This window comes from Lacerta agilis, chromosome 7 (assembly GCF_009819535.1).
Source record: "Lacerta agilis isolate rLacAgi1 chromosome 7, rLacAgi1.pri, whole genome shotgun sequence".
In the NCBI taxonomy this organism is placed as follows: Eukaryota; Metazoa; Chordata; class Lepidosauria; order Squamata; family Lacertidae; genus Lacerta; species Lacerta agilis.
In genome coordinates, this window is record NC_046318.1 from 62,337,539 (window position 1) to 62,356,503 (window position 18,965).

The window sequence follows — 18,965 nt, forward strand, 5'->3', positions numbered from 1 at the left end:
GACTGGGACTGGGGTTACTGGGAGCAGATATATCACTCTAGCCTTCCTTAAGAGAACTTTGGAGAAAGAACACAAATGAAATCTGAAGAAGTGGGAGAAAGGCTTCTCTAGGATAGGAAGGCTAACATCGACCTTCTGCACATATGTACTTTGAAATAGTGTATGAATCTAGTATCTGTGGCTCTATTCGGTACCAAGCATTGTGCTCACACAGCCCTAAGTTCCACATTAATATAAAGATACTGTACAAACCATGGCACAGTCTTAATACACATGCAAAAGAACCAAGGCCTGGTCTGTGTGTTCTAGTGTGCCAAAGTTAACGGTTTACCATGCACAAAGTGATCACTTCTGCTTTGTTCATCCCCTGGTGAGTGTGGGTGCAGCAAACCCCAATCCCTGGCTTGCCAATACATCCAAACTGGGAGTCATGGTTTATTTCGCTTCAACCAAAATCCAACTGGTAAACCTAGAAACTTTGGCTTCACGTAGTGGTTTGCTTTGAGTGAAACAAATCACAATCCTTACTTTGAATGTAATAGTAAGCTGGGAATTGTGTTGTTTTCTTCTAATGGCTAGAAGGGAGGAATGAAGTGGGAGACTTCTGCACTTTGACAGTAAACCATCAACTACTGTGACATGCAAATGCTGCCATTGCATGAACCAGTTTCCACTGATGCCACTGATGTTTAGCTGTGGAGTCATTTTCCAGACGATTTGTCTATAGTTTTGCTTTCAGGACCCTTCTACATACAGATTGACAGAGCAGAATGCAAATTTGCAACATGCATCTGGGCTGGACAGCTTCAGGTTGCAGGTGGCAGCATATATGACTGAATACTCCCCCGCCAAAAAATAAATAAATCCCTGCATACAGAAAGTTAAATATTAAGAGTGAAAGTGATACTGGCACTCCCTGACAGCTTGTCTTCTATACAGAAGGAATTTGTGCGTGAAATGTAAGCTCCTTGTAGCCTAGGTCAGAAACAAATATATTACCCCAGTGAATTAAGATCCCATGGATTTCTGATATAGATTCTTCAAGTACAGTTTTCATTCAGTAATAATATTACAATTGCTTTCTTCCTCCCTTTTAATATTACCTCAGAGCCTGAGCGTTCAGATTCTTTTTTCAGAGATAACATATGGGTTTTTCCTGGAGGCATAAATCTCGGTTTTTTGACTAAATTTCCCATCAGTTGACTAGGAGCTGCTGATCGTCTCATGTTCAGTTCTGTTGGTCTGAAAAACAGCAAAAAAGAAGTTTGTTTTAAAAAGCCAGCCCTAGAGAAAGAAACTCTTCAATACTTCCCAGAACATATCCTATTCCTGTTCTCACACCAGTGAGAAAATACCCAAAAAACTAGGAAGTATGGCTCTAATACTTTGGCCACCTCATGCGAAGAGAAGACTCCCTGGAAAAGACCCTGATGTTGGGGAAGATGGAAGGCACAAGGAGAAGGGGACAACAGAGGACAAGATGTTGGACAATGTTCTCGATGCTACCAACATGAGTCTGACCAAACTGCAGGAAGCAGTGGAAGACAGGAGTGCCTGGTGTGCTCTGATCCATGGGGTCACGAAGAGGAACAACATGGTTCCTCGTTTCTCCTCCAGGTGTACCAGTCTTATTAGGTGGGTAGTAGGAAGAGGACAGCTGCGGTCAAGGCTTTCTCAGTTCTCTTTGGAGTCCTGAGGGAGGCTTACCTGGTGCCCACCACTATTTTGGTGCCAGGTGAAGACTTTTATGTCCTCAGGTTAAGAGTTTTAATCATGATTTCTTAAGCACTAGACTACCCATGAGCACCTTTTTTTTTGTATCAACCTGCCCAATCACTACATTCATCCCATAAGCCCCTCCTGACTCTACCACAGTCCAAAGAGATTAATTTCATAGCAACTTTTCATTTCTGGTGGCAACCCTCTCCTCACCTCCGCTGTGAGCCAAGGCAAATGCCAGCAATGATGTTGTCCTGGTCCTTGCTTTTAAAAAAGCCATAAAGCCCTGTATTTCCTCAGGCCTATGCTGGCCATTTGTCAGCTACTTATATTTATTATTTTCATATATGCAGGAACAAAACTCCTCTTCGGGTTCTTACAGCGAGCACCAGAAGCATATATTTGTCCACCGAAGGAAAGAAAACACGGTCTTGTTAAAACTGAACCGAAGGAGGAAGAGCTTCTGAGCATGTACAGAGTATCTTTCGTGTTTGTGGAAACGGAAACCTAAAAATCAGAAGCGCCCTGGGTACAGCCAGCTCAGTTATTTAATCCCCCACCCTAAACTTCAGAGGAAGGACGGCTCCATCCCCCTCACAGTCTTAACACAACGCTGCACTTACTTTGCAATTTAACCGTCCCGCCAAAACATCGCCGTCGCCCTATAATTCGCCAAACGGCGCATGCGCAGCTGACCGCCCAAGGCCGATCTCAATTTGTCGCTCCCTCTATTCGGCCCACTGCGCATGACCAGCATTCATTGCGCGGAGGTCGCCTCCGCCTCGCCTCTCTTAAGGGCTGCCAGGAGGTACGAAGGAAACCCTACTGCGCATGCCCCGCTGATGCTTTTGCCGCGCTCGACATGGCGGGCCGCCGGGTACGCTTACGCTCTACGACATACGGCCATCAATCGTATTTGTCGCAAAGTGCCTTCCTCTCCTTCCCCCGTTGCCAAGGTTACTCGTTCGCGAGGCTGAAGAGGATGAATTGCCGAATCATAGAGATAAAAAAATAGAGCAACTCACTTCAACACAGATTTGGAACTTACAGGGTATATTTTTCTCCTTTTCTTCCCCGCTCAGAGCTACCCATAGAAGACAACGGGCAGAGCCAGGGTATTAGCGTAAGTTGTGATTGGGGTGCGGTGAGTGCCTTAGGCCGGCCCTGCAGTGTAGCCCATCGTTCAAACTGCTGATCAGACGGTGGCGCTGAAGTTTAATGTGGATTTACAGGCAACGTATTTCCCTGCCAAACGCCTCTTATTAACCTAGCCTCTCCCAACCTGCGCCCTCCCGGGTTCCTTTTGGACTACAAGTTCTAGGGTTGCCACCTTTGTTCTGCCAAAATACAGGATAGGACGGCGGCGGGCGGGCCTTGTGGCGATTTTCTTTTCCACGCGGTGCTGAAAATGACTTCAAAAGCATTCCACTGCGATCCATGGTCGTCTAACCGAACGGCTCCTCTGAAGTTTGTCACATCTCCCCCGCCTCACTGCAATAAATAAGATCCGAGTTGGAAAGAGGAAGGGCTCCTGCTTCCTTTTGCTTTAGCAGAACGCGCCCCGCCTACCAAAAAAAAAGTTGCTCTAAAATCCTGTATTTTCTCCGTTGCTTTCTATGAGCAGCTCAAAAAAAAGCATCACGAAAAACTCGGAAGTTGCAAAACACGTGCGGTTCTACATATTCTAAGTCTACTCCGAAGAAAGGGGCCAAGCTGAGCAGCCGCGTGCGAAGAAGAAGGCGGGGCCAGGCCAGCCCCTTATTCCTCTGATTGGCGGGGGTGGAGGCGCGTAGGGACTGGACGGTGGCCTCTGGGGAGCATTGATGTTGCGGAAGCGCTCTTTCGCGAAGCTGGTGAGGCGAAGAAGAGCCATTTCTGGGCCTACGCTTGCAGGGCAGGAAGGAGGAAAGGAATCGCCACTCTGAAACGTGCCTTGGGCGGGAAGCTTTGAGGCAGGTGGCTCCCCTTGTTTTCTGATAGCGCTTTTGCCTGTATGCTTTTAAAAAGTAACCCTCTCCCCGCCCCCCAAAAAAGAAAAGGCTAAAATTAATTTGCAAGGGTGCTCAGCTTTTATTTTTTTCAAAAGACTTAATAGGTTACAGTGTGATATTTGGGGAACCAACAGCCCGCTTTTGTCAAAAGCACATTGGGTACCATTCTGTGATTCTATACCAGTGGTTCCCAACCTTTTTTTGGCTATGCCCCACCTAAGCATCCTTAAAATCCTGATGCACCCCGCCCTCGTGACATATAATTCTTATTATTCAAAAAGTGAGCTATTCACGTGCAGGAAGCCTAAAAGACCATGAACTGTTAATAACTCATTCTCAAATTGCACCCCCTTAAAAATCAAATTGCCCCACGTTGGGAACTACGGTTCTATACCAAGTTGCTGATATCCTGAATCAGGAGCAGCTGCCTTAGTCTGTTTTTGCTGACAGTTGAAACAAAATTTAAAAAAAATCCTTCCAGTAGCACCTTAGAAGCCAATTAAGTTTGTTCTTGGTATGAGCTTTCGTGTGCATGCACACTTCTTCAGACAGTTGTTAAAGCATGAGATGGAGGAGTTGTGGCTTTCTGTAAAACTGCTTTTGGGGGGGGGTCTTCTACACTCAAGCGGCCTATAAATTCTTTGAAATAAACAAAATAAAATATGTACTGTCTGTAGCTCAGTGGTAAGAACATCTGCTTGCCTGCAGCAGGCCCCAGGTTCAGTCACCAGCATCTCCAGATAGCATGTCCCTTAGCCTAGTTCCCATCCCCAGCTGTACCTATTCTCATTTTATTTGTGTCCCACCTTTCCTCCAAGGATTGCAAGGTGGCATACATCTCTCCTCACAAGAACCCTGTGAGGTAAGTTAGAATGAGTGAATGGCACAAGGTTACCCAGTGAGCTTCATGAGGATTCCAGGTCCTAGTCCAACACACTAACCCAGGCATAGGCAAACTCAGCCCTCCAGATGTTTTGGGACTACAATTCCCATCATCCCTGACCACTGGTGCTGTTAGCTAGGGATAATGGGAGTTGTAGTCCAAAAACATCTGGAGGGCCAAGTTTGCCTATGCCTTCTCTAACCACTACTCCACACTGGCTCATTTGCCCTCCAAATGTTTTGGCCAACTGTGCTGGCTTGAACTTTTGAGTGTAGATGTGCAAAATAGGGTTGGAAAGGCTGGCCCTAAGCCCCTGTGACCAAAACAGTCACATGCTGCTTCCCATCTGCTTTCTTCCCCTTTCCTCTGTTGTTTCCTGCTGTCAAAATTTAGAATATGTTTTCTGTAGCTGTGTGAAAAGTAGGGGTGGCAGCTACCCCAGTGGGTTGAGTACTTAGGAAGCTTAATAAATAAACGTGTTTTCCATGTTCTTGGAGAGAGGTGCAATGAAGCAAACAGAGTGCGACAGTTAAAAACCACAGTTTATACAGAGCCATTTTTATAACATAGAAATCTTTATAGGGAATACAGCAGGCTACTTATATGAAAATGTAATAATTTGCTTACTTTATGTTCTATAACATTATGCTTTACCAAAAAAAAATTCCAGCAGAAAGTATCGGAATATTCCATGTTAAAAAATAAAAATAGCCCCACCATTAAAAATATGAAACAGTATTATTGCAGAGTGAGTACATTCCGTTCACATGCACAGTTCACATAATAAACACTTTGTAAGCTCAGAGTTTAGAACCCATTCCATATGCCACTTAATCCAGAGAATCTTTCTAGAATGACACCTGAGAAAGAAGCAGGTGGCTCTTAGTTGCTTTGATCCAGTGCTCTGGCTGCTTTGCATACTTAATGGAGAAAGAAGCATTAATCCTCCTAAATCTAATTAGGGTTTCTCTGAAAAGAAACTGAATACTGAAAAGGCAATGTATTATTTTTTGAGGGGCTGTGACATGTTGCAAAGAAGCTTGAAATCAATGCCTGCATGTGTTTTTCTCTATTAAAAAAGGCCCTCTCGCAGGTTGAGACACAACTAAATGAACAAAAAAGTGTAAGTTTCCTCTTGTCTATGCTATGGCTTTGCATGCTTGGGGAAAGGTTGCAAATTGGAATTGCATCCAGATTCTGACGGTCCCTAGTGATTGCTCTGCATAAGCAGCCTCTGGGCTACTTGGGAAATGGCATAAAACTCACAAGCCACTTCATTCCCTCTGCATCATATCTCTTCAGATCTTAAGGTACAAGGGTGATAATGGTGCTCGCTTGACTTTCAGAGGTAATGTGGCTGCATTTCTCAGTCTGTTACTAATTCTGTGCTTTCATTTCCATAGCAGGCTAGAGGTCATTGAGAAAATGGGATATGATATTGAGCGCTTCGTCGGTTATGTGAATGAAGGGCTCCTGTGCTGCATCTGCCGAGATGTGTTGGAAGATCCCTTGCAGGCTCCTTGCGAACATGCTTTCTGCACTTCCTGCATACACGGGTGGCTTGTCCATCACAGCAACTGCCCAGAAGATCGTCAGCCACTTGATCTGTCTGTCCTTCGACCGCTTTACAGGTGCGTAATTACTTGCCGCTATCATGAAATCTAATCCTACACTAGTAGTTTGAGTAAATACTATGCAAATGTAAGGCTGAGGGATGGAGCGTCCTGTTTGTTTGGTTTTCCTTACTAAAGTTACTACCCCATATGTCAGGCACGTCCAACAGATAGATCATGATCTACTGGTACATCACTGGATGTCTGTGGTAGATCACTGACTCCCCCAAAGAAGCTCAACAACTTTGGCTCCCCTAAAAAAAGCTCAATTTTTTTTGCCCTGCACCCCCCAAAACCAGGGCTTTGACCTGAAGCCTAAGAAACGGGGCTTTCCTCCTCCCCAGAAAAGTTCAACAACTTTGACCTGAACCCCACAAAAGGGGGTAGATCATTGCCAGTTTTTAACTCTGTAAGTAGATCACAGTCTCTTGGGAGTTGGCCACCCCTACCATATGTCATGCAAATTAATGAAATTGACTGGGCTTAGTAAGCCTAGATTTGGTCTATTTCACTCTGAAGAGAAAATGTTCCTACAAGGAAAGAGATGTATCTCCGGTTGTGCACGTGATCCATTCCAGAGCTCCAGTTGGATCCCAAGGAATTCGCAACCAGAGATGCCTGTTCTGCGCACGGCGTGTAGAGCGCTTCTGCGCATATGCGCACAGTGAAACCTAGAAAAATACTTCCGGGTTTGCAACCAGAGGTGTGCATATCCAGAGGTACCACTGTATAAGAAAAGAGTGAGGCAGCAGGATGTGCTGCAGACACATTAACTCTTTGGGGTTCACTGTGAAACCTTTTCCAAATTTGAATAAAGAGAGAACTGCTTTTATTGAAATACAGGATAGACAAGAATATTCTGTCCCACAGGATCCAGTGCCAAGTTCCAGTTATCAAAAATACCTCTATATTGTCCTCTTCTCGTACGTGGAAACATAATCCTATTACATAGGTCCAGAGTATGTAGCAAAGTCCAGATTGCTTGCATCACAAAGTTTCGGCTTGATCTGAATTCACACCTCTGATTGCACCCCTTTTAACCTTGCTCCTTTGCACAAAAGAACCACACACACACACACACACAATTTCTGCTAGGATATCTGTGCAGTTGCTAGGAAAATTATTGGCTTAACCAATCTCCTTTTCTCAAGGGTGGAGCAAACTGCTTAAAGCTTCATTAACCTACTAACAGCTAAGGTTTTAAAAACACAACATTTGAAAAACAAAAGGATAGGACAGCATAAGTGGTAATACCTACAATACATGTTTTTAAAGTATTGTATGTAATAAAGAAGGGACGCGGGTGGTGCTGTGGGTTAAACCACAGAGCCTAGGGCTTGCTGATCAGAAGGTCGGCAGTTCGAATCCCCGCGACAGGGTGAGCTCCTGTTGCTTGGTCCCAGCTCCTGCCCACCTAGCAGTTCGAAAGCATGTCAAAGTGCAAGTAGATAAATAGGTACCGCTCCGGCGGGAAGGTAAACGGCGTTTCCGTGCGCTGTTCTGGTTCGTCAGAAGTGGCTGAGTCATGCTGGCCACATGACCCGGAAGCTGTACGCCGGCTCCCTCAGCCAGTAACGCGAGATGAGCGCCGCAACCCCAGAGTCGGACATGACTTGACCTAATGGTCAGGGGTCCCTTTACCTTTGTGTAATAAAGAATGAACACATCTTAAACATAAATGTCACAAACAAGTGTTGACTTAGGGGAGAGGGGGGTACATTTCAACATGGGGCACCTTTCAACAACTGGAATATCTGACTTCTAATACTGCACAATGATTGGCCAATATGCCAGCCAATAAGGTTTTAGTATGAGTAACTGCTGACATTTAGTTTTCAGCCATTTCTTTTTACAACTGTTGTGTTACTCAGTGGATCAAGTTCTAACCCCCAAAAAGTGAAAAGGAAACTTTGATTTTGAAACAGTTAATCAACCAGTAATCTTTTAATTAGGTAAGTTATATTTATTCACCTAATAGTTTATTTAATTATGCTTCTAAATACACTATCAATAAGTCACAATTATTTTTTCTAAAATGGTTGATAATACTTTAACCAAAAAGGCTGCACCAGGGGCAGATTTCAACAGAGCTTAGGGGGGTACATTTCAACAGTGTTGAAAGGTGCCCCTTACCATTTTTCAGTTAAGTAATTATGAAAATTGACTTGTAATTTTTTAGATCAACACCTAGCTTGGATTTAAAAGTTTCAGGATAATTTTAGGCTACAGTTTATGGCTACATGAAGCATGATAAGCCTAGGCCTATAACAGTGTATAGTAGAACTATTAGGGCTAATCAGGGTTGTTACATTTAAAACACTCAACTTCGTTTTGTTAGGCCTACTGTTGCTTTAAATAGAATTTATAAACAAAGAACTCATTAGAAGCATCAATAAAATCTTGTTTCCTCTTAAAATTTTAATAATCACTTAAAATATTCAAGATAATTTATTATTTGTTTTTGAATTAGAAAAAATAAAGTATAAATTTAGGAGATTTGAAAAGTTTAAGATGTTACTTTCCATACAGTTTAAGACGTGTATTTTAATATTAAGATCCTAATAATTAAAATTCTTAGCCCTATTATTTTGGCTCTTTCAGATTATGTCAGAGAATTGTCCCTGCTGCAGCGCAAGGTGGTGGAAGGGCTCTCCGGATGCTACAGAGGGTCCCAGTCCCACCTTGCCAGCAGCTCCTCCTCTGGTAGCGAAAGGAGCGGGGAGATATCCAGCGAGGAGGGGGAGAGTTCACAGGGGAAGGGGAGTAGAGGCTCTGGGGATGCAAGAGAGACCCAGCACTCCCACAGTCCCGAGGGTGATACGGGGGAACGCAATTTCTGTCGCCCCAAAGACGTCGTGGGGTGAAAAGAAAGGATGTTAGGCGGGGTTTTCGTATACTGAAACTCTTTTGTTGGGGTCAGAACCGGAAGGTGCCATTCCCGGATTCTGACACCGCTTGATACAGACATTAACTTTTTAGCTCTGCACTGTACATAGTTTGCACAATAAAATCTTTAAAGGAAACAGCGGAGTTCTGGCTGCTTACTCATGAGCAACTAACTGAGAACCTTACAGCAATCCAGGAATCACTGCAGTTATATAATAATAACTATATTATTTTGTGAATGAAGTTTATTTTGGTAAAATGTATGAAATTAGTAGATTTTTTTTCAATTGTTGAAATGTACCCCACCTCCCGTTGATAACTGCCCCCCGGGAGGGGCAGATTTCAACAAAGTACATGCTTCATTAAAAATGTAAAATTTGGTATTTTGCCTTTGTCTAGAAACTATGGCAAAAATTGAGAGGATACCTCAGGTATCAATTTAGTTAATGGTACTTAGAACTTTAGTTTTTAAAGCAGTATTACTTCACAAATAATTCTTAAGTAAAAATTGTTGAAAGGTGCCCCCCTCTCCCCTACTGTGTTGCCAAATAACACAAGTTGGCCATGGTGCTTCTGCTTCATTAGGGTTGCCAACTTTCTGGAAACATGTGCATTATAATTGTGACAAGGGGGTGTTGCCTTCCAGGGGCAACATGCCAGTGGTGAGCAGGGCCTGTGAGGGGTAGAGCAGTGAAGAAATTCTGAAAGCCAGGTAGGTCTGAAGGGTCACATTCGGTGATCAGACCTGTGATTTCTCACCCCTGCCTTAAAACAATGGCTGATCATAGTCTTGAGTTTTGAGGAAAGGATGTTATGGTTAATGGCTCACAGTGGCCAGGGGATGTTTCTCTATGGGACCTAATTGTTAGACGATGGCTTCTTGATACAGATATTTCTCCAGAATGTTATGGGTAAGGAGGGTGGCACCACAGCCCCACTGAAGAGAGTGGCTGGTGTAGTGTATGGAAGTTAGTGCAGCACTTTTAGGAGATAGACAGGCAGAAGGTAGAGTGTGGAAGCTTTTAACTTCAAGGCTAGAAATGCCTTGTGGTGCAAATTGCCTTTCTGGGGATCTGCTGTTTACCTTTGCTTGTGCTCTGCCTGTATACTTGCAAGGAAACCAATTACTACGCAGTCATGGTTAATCTGCCATGTGGCCTCATCCAAAGAAAACTGAATCAGTTAGCACTGACTCTGGAATGTCTCACCTCTCAGAGAACTGGGGAGCATGTGATATGCTATATCTTAGCAAGCGATTTTGCAGTATTGCAAAAATAAAAATAATTAACTTCTGTACCCAGATATATGAAGAATGATCTCAATCGACTCCAGATTCGCTGCAGGAACAGAGAGTGTGGCTGTGAAATGGTGTGCTCACTGGAATCCATTGACCGACATGAACGCGAGTGTGAATGCAGCCGGGTCCCCTGTTCAAATAGCGGTAGGTAAAATGCAGAGATGGTTATCTTGCAAATATGGTAGATCTCCGTTTTCACCTGAATTCAGTCCCACGGTTCTGGAATCTAGACTAAAGGGAATTTCCTGTGTGAGCACCCCTTCCTGTTCCATTTCTGCCTGTTGCCAACACTAGCCAAAGCAAAGTATGGATTCAGTGTTGGTGTTTGGGGAACTGAAAGGCAGTTGGTGTGCCAGTGTCCCCTTGGTGAATCCTTGCACCTGCGCACAGTAGGAAACACTAACCTAGATTCCTCAAGAGTGGTGGTGCTGTTGTTAGCATCCTTCTGTCTTGAGCAGGAGTCGGCAAAGTTTTTGTGGCTTGGGCCAGTTCACGGTCCCGCAGACGCCGCAGTGTGTGCATGCGCAAATGCTATTTCTGGTGCGGAGGAGGCGTGCGCAGCTTCCCATTGGTTGCAGGACCTTCCTGCAGCCAATGGAAAGCCAGGCAGCATTGCGGAAGGCGGTCCCCATTCTGCTCCGCTCTGGTATAGCGCATTGCACAGGAGCCGACCAAGTGGGTGGCAGGAGTCCATGGGCCTTAGGTTGCCGACCCCTGGTCTTGAGCGACAATGGAGTGCACCTCTATGGGTAAAGTCAAACTGCTGGAGAATCACAGGGACTGCAGAAACCGGTAGCTTGTTCCCGCTGCCTTCTACATTGTTTTTGCTGCATTAGCAGCTCTGAAGTGACCTCTCAGGGGCGCAGTCTATCGTTGTCTCCATGTCAGAAGATTATGGGGGAAATGAATTCTCTCTCTCTCTCTCTCTGGTGCACATTCTCCAACCTTCTGCTTTCCAATCAGGTTGCCCAGCTCGGGTTGAAAGACGTAACCTAGACAGCCACTTGGCAGTGTGCGAATACAGGAGCCGCGAGTGCCCCAAAGGTTGTGGGTATGCCATCCTCAGCGCTGATGATGCGCAACATAATTGTGTGGCAGAGCTGAGAACGGAACTAGAACTGCTCAGGTAAAGCTATTCTTCCCCTTAACTTGGCTGCTCATGGATTGACTTGGCCCTCCAGATGTTTGGGGACTACAGTTCCCATCATTCCTGACCACTGGTCCTGTTAGCTAGGGATGGTGAGAGTTGTAGTCCCAAAACATCTGGAGGGCCAAGTTTGGCCATGCCTAAAGCATGAACTGTAACCTAAATATTTTGCCTATATCTCTAAAACATGCACAAGCAGACTGTTCTTCAATACTGCTGCAATTTCCTAGGTGCTCAGGAAACCATTTTGGTAACTTGGCAAATTGCTTCTATTGCCATCACCACCTCTTCCTCCTATTTTCCCACCTGAGTTACACTGGTATTCTATCATCCTGATTTGATTGAAATAAAAGATTTGTTGACATCTTTTTTGTGTAACATAAGCTTGTGTGCTGCTTGGTGGTAACCTCAAACCTACGTCAGTCATAAATGAAAAGCATCTTTAACATTACTAGCTTATGGGAAATGCCCATGTGAGTGAAGCTGGGGCTGTTAAAATGAGATGTTTATCTTGGGCCGAAGGAAGATGCAGATATCACATAAAACAGATGGAAGATAAAAAAAACAGATCTTGTTTGTGACTTACAGAATTATTAGTGCAAAACTGATAGATTAAACACTACTTCCTGTTTTGGTAATTAGTGGCCCTGTTCACATATAATGGCAAGTCCTGGTCTAAAACAAACCATCGCTTTTTGTGAATGATCAATTTGCTGGTGCACACTATTCAGCTGCACCAGCTGTCCTCCTCGCAAGAGGATACAAATCAGAGTATTGGCTTAGCTTACGTGTGAACAGGTGCATGTTGTTTGTTTCAGTCCAAGCAATCCTTCTCAAAATTAAAGCAGAATGAACAATGAGACAAGACAATGGTGGGAGGGATTGCCATAGTCTTTTTTCCCAGACATTTGCCCCCTTAAAAAAAAAATGCCAAGCACATAAAACTGAATGTGTGTAAGTTTCGAGTTTCCTCTATATTCAGATTAAAAACAGGTAGGCTGAGTAACAAAAAGTTTTTGCGGTTTTTTTAAGGTCAGAGATGATCTACCGGATGGAAGAGGCAAAACATGAGATGGAATCTCGACTAGATTCTCAAAGGAAGCATATGGTGCAAAAGGAGAGTCTTTTGCAAAATCAGATTGAAGAGCTAAAGGTAAACAAATTGTATTGCCATTAGCTATGAGGTCATCTCCCTCCCTTAAAATGTTGCCTCTGGTGAATTGGTATTCCTGGCAGCTTTTCTATGCTGTACTCTTTTTCAGTTTCCAGAGGGTAGCCACAGTCCTCAAGCACCTGACAGCTGCCTTCCCCAACCTTGTGCTGTCCAGGTGATTTGGACTACAATTCCCATCATCCTTGCTCATTGGCCAGGCCAGCTGGGGCTGATGGGAGTTGAAGTCCAACAACAGCTGTGGAAGTCTCACCTACAGCATCTATTTTAGAACCAGTCCCATTAATATTATATTAATTTGGAGGTGGACCATTAATAAAAACCGGGACTACTTCCAAGTTGGCCTAGAAGGGCCTTCCCTACCACACATCCCCCACCTGCTGAGAGTTATTTCCCCAAATTTACTGGGATAACAGGGAGAGCACAATCATTGCAATAGCCTTCAGAATGCCCATGCACATTTTGCTTTACCTTAAACTCTGGGTACAGAAGCATTTAGGCCTGGGCCCAAGTCATTCCAGGATGATGCAGCCTCTCTCCCTTGCCTTGGAGAGTGGGCAGAAATATCTGCTTTGCAGCAGTCTGGATACAAGAAAGGGACAGATCCATGAAATCTAGGCTCTGTTATCTCTATGCTACCCTGAGGTCCTTGGAGGAAGGGAAAGAAACAAATGTGATAGATATGAAATTGTGAGCATCTAACTCAGGCATCCCCAAACTTCAGCCCTCTAGATGCTTTGGACTACAATTCCCATCATCCCTGACCACTGGTCTTGTTAGCTAGGGATCATGGGAGTTGTAGGCCAAAACATCTGGCAGTTTGGGGGTGCCTGATCTGTTAACAGGCAGTCCCAGTGCAACACTTGAAAAACTCTTTTACGCTTTTCAGAGCCAGATGTCCAGGATGATGTCTGACATACGTACCCTGCTGGCAACAGAGAGGCAGCATCACCAAGAACTGGAGCAGGCACAGCTTGAAAAGCTAGAATTACTGGAGTTAGTGAAGACTCTCCAGGAAGACTGTCGGTTGACTAGGGGTGGAAGCAAGAAAGCAACGCACGTTCGACCTCTGACCCGACTGGAAAGCATGAAGTGAAAGCCAGAGGTGGCTGTTATATAAGATTGGATTGCTGCAGTCTGCTTTATGTGGTGCTTCCTTTTTCTGGATCTGGCAAATGACAATTGGTGTAGAATCCTGCAGTCCACCTGCTGACAGCAATAAGATTCTGTCGGCGGACAACACCTCCGCTCAAAGATCTGCGCTGATTGCAGATTTGTTATTGAACCAACTTCAAGCTGTTAGCGTTAGTATACAAAGCCCTTAACAGTTAGGAAAAGTTTGCTTCAGGAATTGCCTTACCCTGTATATTTCTATTCAGTCAATTCAATCTGCAGCACTGGCACTATTACAGGTGCATCACACTTGTAAAAAAATAGATCTTTTTGCATGGCAGCACCCACACTTGGAACTCCATGCCTATTGACAAGCACCTTCACTGCACTTTTTCCAGTGTCTGCTAAAACATTTTTGTTCAGGCAAGTTTTTCCAGACATGAAGAAGTTAACATTTTGATCTGTTTTTAGCTTAGCTGTTTATTTCAATTATTTTTGAGTTATTAAATTCCTGTCCTAAGGTTTTACTATTTTTTTTAGTTTTACTCTTAAGGATTTTTTTTTAAAAAAAAGGTCTGGGGGGGGAAGCGAACAAAGTTCTGTGTACTCAGAAGAAGAAACAAAAAAGCAGCAAATAGAAAAATGAAAGAATCCAATGAAACTTGGCTTAAGCCAGGAGAGCCAAGGAGGAATGTACTGCTGCATCAGGCAGGGGGAAAAAACCTGAGGGAAATGGACCAACTTCCCACAAACCTTTGCTCCTGCTTGTGTCAGCTGACAAGAAATGACCCATACCATTGGCTATGGTGTCCTACGAAATGAATTGACCTAATAAAACTAATATAACTTGTGTATGGTTATATAGTATTTTATATTTTTGTCAACAGCTTAGAGGTGGTTGTTTTACGATCAAGTGGTATACAAACTGTTAAATAAAACACTGTTGCCTTGGAATGGCTGTTGCTACTTACCTCCAATGAAGGCTATGTTGCAAGACTTAAAACCAAATCTTAACTTGTACTTCTGGCATAAGTGCCATAAAAGCATAGGCAACTATAAACACACTAACACAAAAAACCAGTTTTATTGAAATCTCAGATCTTGTATCAAACAAAATGGGATTTTTTTCCAAACCAAAAAAAAAGTCTCTTTCTGCCCCCTGATACCAGTAAGTCTAGCGTTGGTCCTTAAGCAATTTGCCATCATCTTGAAACGTTCACAGTCAGAATGTTCTCAATGGTGTGTTTATCGAGTAAAAGAGCGGACATGACGCCCTCTTCCGCTGCCTCCGCCAACAAACTTTCCTCTTGAGCCACCACTACTGCCGCTATTTGTGCTTGCCCAAGATGGCCCAAGTCCACCACGGCCTCTGGAAGCACGATCACGAGGACTTGGCCGGTAGCCTTAAAAAAAGAGAGATAACTGGTAACAGTACAGTGATGATTTCTACTGTTTATGAATAAGGGCCAAATTATGCATTGCAACTATACTGAGGCCTCTAAAAACAGCCTCCAACCTATGATATTAATACAGAACTCAATATACATTTAACCAGCACTGTATAGAAATCTGTGCCATCATAACGGCCAGGTTTTTTGCCTACTATACAACAGACACCGAGGCAAACTTATTAATGCTAGAATCCTAAGCACACCTAGTTTCATTTAAGCTTCACTAATTCACTACTTCTGAGCAAGCCCCATTATGGTTGGATGATCTGTCATGGACACTTTAGCTGAGATTCCTGCATAGATGACCCTCAGGTTCCCTTCCATCTCTAATTCTATTATAAAATCAGGCTGGAAATATGAGATATATTTAATCTTGCTAGGACTGCAGATCATAGATCAAAATGAATAGCACAAGCTTACTTTTGGTATTCATCATTATACATGTACACTTATTTACAATGCAATAGTTTCAACCACCGGCAAGTAAAACATGAAAATTATGCTTCAGTGGATAAAGCCCATGCAAAGGAGATCAGGTCATTAGCTCATGAAGGGACACAGGAGCCTGAAACTATCCTCCCACCCCACCCCAAAAATCTATATTTTGAACTGTTTATTTTGCTTTAATTTTAGTGTTTTATATTGTAAGCCATGCTGGATGCCTTGGCAAACAAAGTATATAATTGCAATAAAGCAGGAACAGGGAGCCTGTGGCCCTCTAAATATTGCTACAGCTCCCATCATTGTTGACCAACTTTTTAAAGTGACATTTTTGTCTGAGGACCCAGTCTCTTTTGAGTTTGCATTTAGCCATTTTATTATTTTTGACTTATTTTGTAAGGTGTCTTTTGGTGAAGGAAGGAGATAAGTGCCATAAATCAAAACTGAAGAAAAATACCACTGGTTGAACTGATTGTGCATTTAATTTCAAGGGGAGGGAAACCACAAACCTGCTGAACTTAACGGCCTTAGAGGTGGAAGTGGACCCCTGTTGAAGTTGCTTTGGCCTCCTCTGCTTTCATTGTAGGTGCCTCGCGGAGAACTCTGTGCACTCCAGCTTGATCCTCTAGCTCCTTCACGGCGACTGTAGTTTCCTAAATGAAAAAGCACAACTAAGCCATTTGTGAATTGCCTTTGTTTCTAAATATTCAACTCAGATTGTGGAGTTGCATGCTGGATGGAAGGTAGCACCTAGCTTGGCCAGGCAGACACACTAAGCAGTCTTGAACAAGCCATTCCTTCTACCTCTCAATTCCCCATCTGTAAAATGGGGACAGCAACAGGTTTGTTTGGAGAATCAAAGAACATCAAACTTTTTTTTTACAACATCTCAGTTTGTAGGGGGCTGCGACTAGAAGGCCAAAGCCTGAGATTGCATCCTTTGTGGACAAAGCTTACTGCAAAGATAGCTCAGCTGGTTAGCATGGTGCTGATAATGCCAAGCTTGCAGGTTCAATCCCTGTAAAGGACAGCTGCATATTCCTGTATTGCAAGGGGTTGGACTAGATGATCCTCAAGATCCCTTCCAACTCTACAATTCCATGACTCTAAGCCCCCCAAAAGATAGCTGCAATGGTGAATAGTAGCAGAAGTGCTACAACTAACTTCGCTTTAAGGAACACGTTGAATGAATGGAACCTCAAATCTGTCCTCCAGAAGGCATAAAACTCAAATATTTCAGGTGGACCAGAAAACCTACCTTTCGAAGCAGGTGGCGTGAAGAATCTATTTGGACTGTGAAAGGCTCCCCGCCCTCCTCGATTCCCTGAGAACCCGCCCCGTGAAGAGATCTTCTGTGAAACTTTAGGCGGTCTCTTAGGAGGCTGTATCCCATCTGGTGGAACCACTTCCTTGCTCTCGGCAGCCACAAAGTCGTCCACGTGCATAGAGGGCGGTCTGCTTGTGTTCTGCTTCCTCTGACGGAAGATATCGTGGGGCCGAATGCCTTGGCCAAATGCTCCCCTGCCTCTTCCTCTCGGAGGAGGCACAATATGGGCCCTCTTGGCAGGTTCGATGTATTCAGACTTCCCACTGTTAAGGCCCAGAAGTTTTGCAAGGTAAAGTCATTAACGAGGTATTTTGTTTAGCAGGACACAGGTATTAATGTATACATGAGAATGTGAACCTTTACCAATTCTTCACAAGCTAGAAGAAGCATGTGGACGTGCCGTTTGCAAATATGTCTCTTTCTCCTATCCTTTCTAAGCCCGTATCCTGTCTCTCACTATTCATCTGCATTAGTATTAGTCAAAATTTTTCGTGGCAATTAATCCAAACGGCATAGTGGTTGCTGGAGCTTAAACCAATGATAGGCACAGCCAAAGACAAAAACCTTCTGAATTAAATAATTTGGAATAAAGACATCCCTGCTTCATTTTTGAATTTTCAGATTCGAGGTAGCCAGATTAGATTTGACAGAGTTACTCTCATATTAGTATATAGAGGATGTTTTTAGTACAGCATGACTCTTCTGGAAATTAAAAGTAATTCCTTTGTGAATAGCCTCTCTTTAAGCCAAACTATGGCTTAGTGCAGGTATTTTCAACCTTTTCAAACCCAGGATGCATTTTGCACCCAAACGTGCACTTGGGGACACATTTCTTAATCATTCACCATGTATTTATCTGCATGGTGGCAATGCACCTGTTGCAATCCACCTTGGAACAGGTCATGTGACCTACTAGTGGGTTCTGACCCACCAGCTTAAGACCAGTGGCTTAATACAATCACACAAGTGTCAGACTTGAGAAAGAAAAGATCACGGCCAATATGCACTTCCCCTTGTCCTGCTGCAAGCAAAGCCATGGCCTGACTAGTTTCTTCTCCAAACCCAGGTTTGTGGTTTGTCTGGAGCTAGACAAACCAAGAAACCGGGTTCAGACAACCTGCTGAGCCAAATCATGTCACAGCAGCAGAAAGAAGAGGACCTCAGAGGCCATAACCTCCTCTCTGGAAAACCAACATTAAGCTAAGGTATAGTTTGGCATAGTGTTCCATGTAACCCACTCTCTCACATACGGCAGAAGCCTAACAGTTTGTTCTCAGGCAGCTGGGAGGGAAACTTTTCTTTTCACCAAGCCATAACAACCATGAAAGAAGTCAAAAACAATTTTTTTTTTATCAAATACAATTCTGCCCCTTCTAAATGCTCTGAAACTACATAGGAATAAGGATAGACCGCTTAAAAAGCCATGGGTAAAAAGGACAAAATGAAAGGAAGTAACTATGATGGGATAGGAAAAGGGGGCAATTTCAAGCGGTTCAAGGCACCTGAACTGAAGGTTGCCCATTTGTGACTTAAGAATTTAGTTTTAATGCCCTCATCCCTTGGCTCCAAGAGTTAAGTTACTTAAGTCTTTCAAGGATGATAGCAGGCTTCTGAGAAGAAGACATCCCTTCCTTTATCTGTACCACATTATATGGCAAAATATGCAAAAAGGTGTTGCCTTCTAAGGTTGCTATCACAGTCAGTTTTCTTGTTTTTGCTCTGGCACACCTGTTTGCAGCATTTTAGAGGATGTAAGATGCTTTTTTCCAACCCAGACTCTTTTAAATTTCTTCTGGGTAGAACTAGATTCTGCCTTTTATAACCCATGTTAGTTCTATCATTCACAGGAATCATTCCTCCTCCACTCCCTTCCCTTGCACCAGCAAAATCTGTTCAGGTAAAATCTATTTTTAAAATTTTTGGTTT

General features: G+C 43.6%; 3 protein-coding genes across 9 annotated transcripts in view; 1 reads left to right on the forward strand and 2 right to left on the reverse strand.

Moving 5' to 3' along the window:
* Positions 1-2,482, reverse strand: part of RAD54B (RAD54 homolog B) — a 57,442-nt gene extending 54,960 nt beyond the window's left edge. For 3 of the 5 annotated variants that reach the window (XM_033155582.1, XM_033155584.1, XM_033155585.1), the window contains exons 1-2: positions 2,343-2,482; positions 1,104-1,242 (exon numbers count right to left, since the gene is read on the reverse strand). In XM_033155582.1, the coding sequence (XP_033011473.1) occupies positions 1,104-1,226 (123 nt within the window). In that variant the 5' untranslated portion in view covers positions 1,227-1,242; positions 2,343-2,482. Of the gene's footprint in view, positions 1-1,103; positions 1,243-2,099; positions 2,227-2,342 lie in introns of those variants that run through there. The other 2 variants (XM_033155580.1, XM_033155581.1) reach the window with 2 other exon arrangements.
* Positions 2,483-3,641: 1,159 nt separating this feature from the next.
* LOC117050159 (RING finger protein 151-like) lies at positions 3,642-13,895 on the forward strand. Of its 2 annotated transcripts, XM_033155589.1 has the most exons (7): positions 4,559-4,572; positions 5,675-5,716; positions 6,000-6,224; positions 10,394-10,533; positions 11,353-11,515; positions 12,569-12,689; positions 13,597-13,895. In XM_033155589.1, exons 2-7 carry the CDS (start codon positions 5,703-5,705, stop codon positions 13,801-13,803), a joined length of 870 nt encoding a protein of 289 aa, XP_033011480.1. In that variant the 5' UTR covers positions 4,559-4,572; positions 5,675-5,702; the 3' UTR covers positions 13,804-13,895. The 2 variants fall into 2 exon arrangements, with proteins under 2 accessions (XP_033011481.1, XP_033011480.1); XM_033155590.1 differs by lacking the exons at positions 4,559-4,572; positions 5,675-5,716 and adding an exon at positions 3,642-3,671 and having other exon boundaries at positions 13,597-13,894.
* Positions 13,896-14,880: 985 nt separating this feature from the next.
* VIRMA (vir like m6A methyltransferase associated) overlaps positions 14,881-18,965 on the reverse strand; it is a 29,567-nt gene continuing 25,482 nt past the window's right edge. For both annotated transcript variants that reach the window (XM_033155593.1, XM_033155591.1), the window contains exons 22-24: positions 16,971-17,302; positions 16,222-16,365; positions 14,881-15,223 (exon numbers count right to left, since the gene is read on the reverse strand). In XM_033155593.1, coding sequence (XP_033011484.1) covers positions 15,066-15,223; positions 16,222-16,365; positions 16,971-17,302 — 634 coding nt within the window. In that variant the 3' untranslated portion in view covers positions 14,881-15,065. The remainder of the gene's footprint in view (positions 15,224-16,221; positions 16,366-16,970; positions 17,303-18,965) is intronic.

Coding starts and splice junctions, on each gene's coding strand:
- LOC117050159 (XM_033155589.1), top strand. Junction 11,516..12,568: donor ACGGAACTAGAACTGCTCAG/GTAAAGCTATTC, acceptor GGTTTTTTTAAG/GTCAGAGATGATCTACCGGA. Junction 12,690..13,596: donor ATCAGATTGAAGAGCTAAAG/GTAAACAAATTG, acceptor TACGCTTTTCAG/AGCCAGATGTCCAGGATGAT.